This window comes from Chrysochloris asiatica, unplaced genomic scaffold (genome assembly GCF_000296735.1).
Source record: "Chrysochloris asiatica unplaced genomic scaffold, ChrAsi1.0 scaffold00018, whole genome shotgun sequence".
In the NCBI taxonomy this organism is placed as follows: domain Eukaryota; kingdom Metazoa; phylum Chordata; class Mammalia; order Afrosoricida; family Chrysochloridae; genus Chrysochloris; species Chrysochloris asiatica.
Genome location: NW_006408536.1, coordinates 21,022,705 through 21,030,446, shown reverse-complemented (window position 1 = coordinate 21,030,446; position 7,742 = coordinate 21,022,705). Strand labels below are relative to the sequence as shown.

General features: G+C 45.4%; 1 protein-coding gene across 1 annotated transcript in view; it reads right to left on the bottom strand.

Moving 5' to 3' along the window:
* PIR (pirin (iron-binding nuclear protein)) overlaps positions 1–6,968 on the bottom strand; it is an 81,363-nt gene extending 74,395 nt beyond the window's left edge. The window contains exons 1-3 of the mRNA XM_006835690.1: positions 6,837–6,968; positions 6,531–6,614; positions 3,779–3,985 (exon numbers count right to left, since the gene is read on the bottom strand). Of these exons, the coding sequence (XP_006835753.1) occupies positions 3,779–3,985; positions 6,531–6,614; positions 6,837–6,968 (423 nt within the window). The remainder of the gene's footprint in view (positions 1–3,778; positions 3,986–6,530; positions 6,615–6,836) is intronic.
* Between the last annotated feature and the right edge of the window lie 774 nt (positions 6,969–7,742).

Here is a 7,742-nt window from a genome sequence, read left to right as displayed (position 1 = left end):
TAAGGCCCAGTGAGTCTAACAGACTTCTCCAGAGTTAGTCGCTGGGGGAGTGGGCCTTGAACCCAGGTACTCTGGCTCCAGATGGCCTCTCTCTGAGCCTGGAGGGGCCAAGGCCTCCTTGAGATGGTTTCTGACATGACTGAATTTAAAGCAGTGGCAGGCAAGTAGAGCTGTTTGTTGAAAAAACGGATGGTGTTCTGTGGAGAGCTGGCAAGAAATACTGCTGATTGGTTGCCTGATAAGTATGGAATGGGATCTGGAACATTTCATGCGCTCATTAAATAAACATGCAATTGTGGCCACTTGTAAGTGACAGAAACTATTCAGAGTAGCCGAGTTTTCTCTTTTCTCCTTTAGACAGGGGAAGAACTGCGCTCAGACTTGGCCATGGCTTCCCAAGGATAAATGCTCAGATGTGTACATCCTGGAATAGTCCACCATTGCCTACCTTCAGGAAGATACAAAAAGACCATTTTGTTGCTTGCAAACCAACGGTTTTTAGCATCTTGCATACATAATCTACACAGCATTTTTTGGTTGGTGTGGGAAATGAGGTCCAGAAAGACTCATAAGAGGTGACAAACACTGCAAGCTGGACCATTCACTATCTTCGATAGGAGTCTAATCAGAGCGGTGGACTTTGTCTGTGATCCCATGCCCGTTACACGCATTACAAAGTGGGGTCATTGGACCAGCAGAACCAGCATTCCCTGCGATCCTGTTAGAAAGGCCAACTCAAACCCAAACCCAACCCACTGATAGTCAAGTTGATTCCAACTCATAATAACTACGCTATAGGACAGAATGGAAGTTTCCTGTAGGGTTTCCAAGGCTATGGATCTTTACGGAAACAGACTGTCATATCTTCCTCCTAGGGCACAGCTGATGGGTTCAAAAAGCTAACCTTCCAGTAGTAGCCAAGTGCTTTAACCTCTGCACCGTGAAGGCTCCCTTGATGATGTACTTCTTGTGTTGTTAGGTGCCTTCGAATCGGTCTGACTCAGTGCCTCTGCACAACAGAACGAAACATTGCCCGGTCCTGCTCCATTCTCACTGTGTCCATCTGTCTTGTTGAGGGTTCTTCTAGAAATGTGTCCAAAGTACAAGAGATAAGTCTCTCCATCCTGGCTTCTAAGGAGCACTCTGGCTGTACTTCTTCCAACGCAGATTTGTTCATTCTTCTGACAGTCCATGGCACTTTCAATATTCTTTACCAAAGTTCAAATACATCTATTCTTCTATGGTCTTCCTTTTTCATTACCCAACTTTCACATGCATATGAGGTGATTAAAAATACCAGGACTTTAGTCAGGCACACTTTAGTCCTCAAACTGACATCTTTGCTCTTTAACACTTTAAAGAGGTCTTATGCAAGAGATATACCTAATGCCATGTGTTATTTGATTTCCTGACTCCTGCTTCTATGAGCACTGATTGTGGATCCAAGCAAAATGAAGTATTTTTGCTTCCAATAAGTTTCATCTTTTCTCTATTTATCATTATGCTATTTAGTGGTTATGTTGCGATTTTTGTTTCCTTTACATTGAGCTACAATCCATAAAGAAGGCTGTAGTCTTTGATCTTCATCCATATTTCAAGTCATCTTCACTTCCAGCAAGCAAGGTTATATCACCTGTATATCACAGATTGTTCATGGGTCTTCCTCCAAACCCAAAGTCAGGCTGTTCATATAACCCAGTTTCTCAGATTATTTGCTCAGCATATAGATGGAGTAAGTGTGGTGAAAGAATACAACCCTGGCACACACCTGTTTGAACCACTGACTCTTAGTCTCTGTATGGGTTTCTCGTGAGCACAATCAAGTGTTCTGGAATCCCCATTCCTCTCCATGTTATCCATAGTTTGTTATGATCCACATAGTCGAAAGTCTTCACAGTCAATAAAGCACAAGTAAACATCTTCTTGGTACTCTATACTTTTAGCCAAGATCCATCGGACATCAGCAGTGATATCTCTAGTTCTACATCTTCTTCTGAACCAGGCTTGAGTTTCTGGCAGCTCTCTGTTGATGCACTGATGCAACTGTTTTAAAATTATCTTTAGAAAATTTTAACTTTTATGTGATATTAATGATTTTCCGTGATTTTCTCATTGCTTTGACTCATAACAACCTTGTATAGGGTTTTCCAAGACTGTAAATCTTTACAGGAGCAGACAGCCTCCTCTTTCTTCTGAGGAGCAGCTGGTGGATTTGAACTGTCAACTTGTGGTGAGTAGCCCATTACTTATCCTACAGTGCCACCAAGCTCCTTGACCTTTAGATTGTTACTGTTTTTAGGTGCCCTTGAGTAGGTGCCAACTCATAGTGACCCCGACTCATGGCAGCCTATGTGCAAGGAAATGAAATGCTGCTGTTCCCCATGATCACCAGGAGCCATAGAGTTTTCACTGGCTGATACTCAGAAGTAGATTGCCAGGACTTTCTTGCTAGTCTGTCTTAGTCTATTATAAAGTCTCAGTTGAGAAGAATATTCGTCCAGAGACCGCCATGTATGGACTAAGTAAGTAATAAGTTAAAAACTCCCCACCGCCCATGGTTCAAACTTCAGCCAAACAACAGAGAGATCTGTAAGAGGTATAATAACACCAAGGAGGTACACACACCTTGGAATAATCAACCATTAGAGATTAAAAAAAAAAGCAGCGTGTATCCAAGATAAAAGAAGGGCAGAAGAAGGAACGGACACAGGACACACAGAGAGGAAGTGGGCTAAGCGATGTCACATTGTGGGGACTGCAATCAATGAGAGGAAACAAAATGTGTCTGAATTGTTGAATGTAACACAGATCTGCTCTATAAACCTTCACCCAATTCATGATATAAAGTTAAAACTAAATAAATATCACAGTAATATTCTTTCTTTCCTTCATAAGTTGGGTGTAATGAGTTGAAATGAATCTGGGAAGTGGTGTTGGTTTTGTTTTTTGTTGGTTTCGCACATAGTGATTTTGCAGTTTCAGTGAGCTAGAACTGGAAGCCTCAAAGCACTGTGAGAGAGACGAATTAAGCTAAACCGGCATCTGAAGACTTTATCTTAGAAATCGCTTTTTGGCCCAATTCTGTATATGAGAATTTTCTTTCTTATAATTTTCCTAACTCTACGGGCTAGCATCTAGCCCTGGTAGCATAGTGGATTACAAATTGGGTTGCTAATCACAAGGTCAGCAGTTTGAAACTACCATTGGCTCCGTGGGAAAAGATGAGGCTTTCTGCTCCCATGAAGATTTACAACCTCATTACAGAAACCCAATACAGGGTTGCCATGAGTCAAAACCAACTCCACGGCACAGAACCATTACCACCACCATGGGCTCTTGTTATTGTTAAGTGCCGTCGAGTCGGTTCTGACTAGCGATCCTGTATAGGGTTTCCAAGAAGCAGCTGGAGAGTTTGAACCGCCAACCTTGTGGTTCAAATTGACCTTGCCGTACAGAGCTTATTCTACAGTGCCATCATGGATGGTTGTTGTTGTTGTTGTAAAGTGCCCTCGAGTTGGTTCCAACTCATAGCAACCCTGTATAAGGTTTCCGAAGAGCAGCTGGTGAGCTTGAACCGCTGATCTTGCAGTTCAAATGGACTTGCAGTCTGGCACATTAACCTACAGCGCCACACCAGGACGGCAAAACCTCTGGGTTCCTATGGCTGGCATCTGGCACCTATGAAGCACCTATGAGAAACCGAGTTGACGGCTCAGGTGGTGGCAGTCTTTGTCCAGGCCCACCTGAGAATTCCCAGATGCCCAACAGCCCGGCTCACCTTCACTCCCAAGGCTTCTCCAGAAATGACAGCAACTGTCACGCCGTTCTTACTGGGTTTAGGGATGTCTTCACCTTTCAATTCCTGGTACTGAGGTTCCACCATCTTCTCTGAGCTCCTCAAATTCACCCACAGCTGTAGGCCATGGACTGGCTCCTCGGAGCATGGCATCTCGGCATGCAGGATGCCCCGGCCTGCGGTCATCCACTGCCAACATCAGACCAACAAGAAGAGAAGTGTCAGGCAGTACCCAATAAGCCCACAGGTGGAACTTGCTGCCAGAGGAGGGACAGACCACAACACGGATGACAGATGACAGACAGGAGTCCTTTCTAGTTTTCCCAGTGCTTCCTCATGTGAAATCAAAGCATCGAACTGGAATCATCAGAAACGTTTGAATCCCCCCTTGGCTGACCCTGAGCCTTATACTAGGCTCTGATGGGGAGCTACAGGTAAAGAATATATTGGGGTGCTCTTGGGATATGCAATTGTAAAAAGGGGAGAAAGGCAGGACTGAGTGAGGTGGAGTGGAGGTGGGGAAGCCCACTAGAACGGGAGCTGAAGTTACCCTTCAGAAACAAACGAAAACCAAACCGGATGCTGTGGGTTGTCTCCATAGGGTTGTCTTGGCTGTAATCTTTATGAGAGGAAATCGCCAGGCCTTTCTTCTATGTGCTACCTGGGGGTGTTCAAACTACCAATGTTTATTTTAGCTTTTAGTAAACAGTTTATACCACCAGGAACCTTCAGAATTGCCCCAACTTGAGGCAAGATGGTCAAGCTTTTCTATCTGACTGTGTCATCCCCAGTTAAGGATGCAGTCTTGGGAGAGGTAGTTTCCTGCTGGGGCTGGTAGGGAGGAGCGCTGCCTGGACAGGGATGTAGCAGTGAGTCTTCCACCGCCATTATTCCAGCAGACAGGCAAGCATGCAAGGGCCTAACGATTCATGTGTGGTCCCACAGGTGACTTCAGTCTCTGTTTGCACACGTCTGGAGACAGAGTCCTCACTACTTGGATTCCCAGTTATCGCCTAACTGCTGTGCACAGGCGTCTAGCATTTCTGTATGAAGCAGGTCTCTACAGCTGGCCATGGAGTATTTGTTCTGCCTGAAGCTGACTACTCGTATGCCTCAAAGGCTTGTCCTCCCATTGTAAACAGTGCATTTCACCACACTCTCCATCTGCCTTCTAAATGACCTTGGCTCTCTGTTTTAGATATAGCCTAGATTGGTGCCGTGGTTAAGCTCACCCAAAGGTAACAGGTTCAAAACCACCAACTGCTCCGTGGGAGACAAGATGTGACAGTCTGCTTCTGTACTGATTTCAGCCTTGGGGCCTGTCAGGGGGCAGCTCTACTCTGTTCTAGAGGGTCAGTGATGAGTTGGACCCGACTCACAGCACACAACAGCGACAGCAATTTGCCCATACCTTTGCCTCTTTTCAGCCTCACCATTTAGTAGCTCCAAGGCCATGGGTATGTGTTTAAATCACCATTCCTTCATTTTAAAAAGGAGGAAAAAATCATACTGGTCTCAAAGAGATTACGCACATGAAAATGCTGGCTGTACTCAGTGAGCACATCGTTCTTTTACTATACTGGCAGACAAGGACACTGTCGGCTCACAGGGATGATGGCCAAGCCGATCTGATGGTACAGAAGGCGGACAAACCACCACTGCCTTATCAGGGCATCGTCAGGCACTGTCTGCAACTTTTGAGCCAGTCCCCAGTTACACTCTGCCCCCCTGAGGGGTTCTTGTGGTGTTTGGATATGACTCAGTTGTTTTGGCTTTTCTCTCTTGAAATATAACATTCACTGAAACAAATACTTGCATTTATCCTTCCACAAAATATGTGAATGACTGCAGAAAGCACCTGATGTAGCTGCGTAGAGTTCAGACTTTAAAAACTGGTAAAGATGACCATCCGTTTCCCAGGGATTGGGATTGTAATATAGCTCAGACAAGACTAGGGTGGTGGCGGTTGGGGCACTAGGATTTTAAGTGACCACACCCAACCCTAAACAGAAGTTGCAGTTAAGATGTCTCCAATGCAGCAGAGAGGTCAAGAAAGCTGAGCACGGAACATGAAGCGCTGGATTTGGGTAGCTCTAAGTCATGGTTGGTGGCTCAAGCTCACCGGCTGCTCCTCAGAAACCCTATCCAGGGTTGCTATGGGTCGGAACCAACTCGATGGCATTTAACAACAACAAGAAAAAGTCATGGTGATGGTTACGAATCGGGCTGTGAACTTCAAGGTCAGCAGTTCGAAACTACTAGCTGCTCCGTGGGAGAAAGATGAGGCTTTCTGCTCCCGTAAAGATGTATAGCCTTGGAAACCATGTACAGGGTCGCTACGAGTCAGAACCGACTCCACAGTACTTAACAACAACAAACAAGTCATGGTAGGCAAGGAGTTCTGAGAAAAGCCCATGCTGATTGCAGTGAGTGGGGTTGGGGGGGGAATGGGAGGTGAGTGGGGATAGTTATTCCTAACCACTCTTAAGAGAACAACTAGGGAGGGAGCTCAAAAGGGGTTGAGGGGCCAAGGAAAGCATGTGAGAGGGAGACAGGAAACAGGAGACACATGCATGTTTCCAAGGCCAGTGGAAGGCAGGCACCCTAGGAAGGGAGACGTGGGAGTAAGAGCAGAGAGAGAGAGGAGAAAGGACCACCATGTAGGAAGTGGGTGGGATCAGGTGCACACAAGCAAATATTTCCACTGCCAGCTATTGCTCGCCATTGACCATACCTGCAGATCTCCTGGGTTCAATTGACCAACGTGTCCACAGAAGTCTTCATGGGCCATGCTCCCCCCTTCCAGGAGGTAAGAGACCTTTGAAAGCAAAGAGAAGAAAACAATAGGTGTGGGTAGCTGTGTAGAGTTGGTCCCCTTTTCCAGAGAAATGTTGAGAAAAGTGTCAGGAGCAACTCGAAGCGGCGCAAATGTTGTGGTGTTGAATCTCGGTGCAAAAGCTGTGCTAGCTCAGATCATAAGGTTGGTGGGTTTGAGTTTGAACCGCCAACCTTATGATTAGCAGCCGAACGCTTAACCCACTACACCAGCAGGGCTCCTCATGAATGTGTCACCCCTAGTTAGGATGCATCCTTGGGAGGCAATTTCCTGCTCGGGCCGATGGGGAGAGGCATGGCCTAAGGAGGGATGTAGCAGTGAGTCTTTCGTGGCCATTATTTCAGCAGGAGGGATAAATCCCTGGAGAAGGGCATCATGGTTGATTAGGGTCAGAGAAACAAGAGGAAGACCCTCAATGAAAGGACTGACACAGTGACAGCCACGATGAATCCAAACGTTCAAACAATGACGAGGATGGCACAGGCCCGGGCAGTGTTTTGTTCCATTGTGCACAGGGTCACCATGACTCAGAGCTGACTCAAGGACACCGAAGAACAATAAGGCTCATTCTAAAAGCAGAAAGAGCAATGGAATCGGAGGATGGACTAATCTAATCCCCTCTGTCCTTGAGTTGATTCTGAGTCACAGCAACCAGCAGGACAGGGTAGAGCTGCCCTATAGGGTTTCCAAGGCTGTAACCATTGTTTTTTTTTTTTTTTATATGGACAGGGTAGTCAAATTTATTTCAAAACCAACGTTTTGCTGAGCTGCATCAAATGCAGGAGAAAAAGAATATTTAAGGGCATGGTTAAATTACCAGTGTGTATAACCGTGAGGTATGCATCCAATAACCTTTTAAAACTTTTAAAAACAGCTATAACATACCCATGCAGGAATAATTTTTTCAGTGTTAACTTTTAAAAAATTAAAGCCTGAACTGGAAATTTACAATATGGCAGAATTGTTTCTCCTACCCTTTGACCCTCTAATGTTAATGTACAGATTTTATGACAAGGGTCTGTGTTATAAATCTAAACATCTCACAAGATTTTAAACACCACTGGGAAACTGAATTTAGAGGAAATAAAGTCAGATAAAAGTACAATGCCC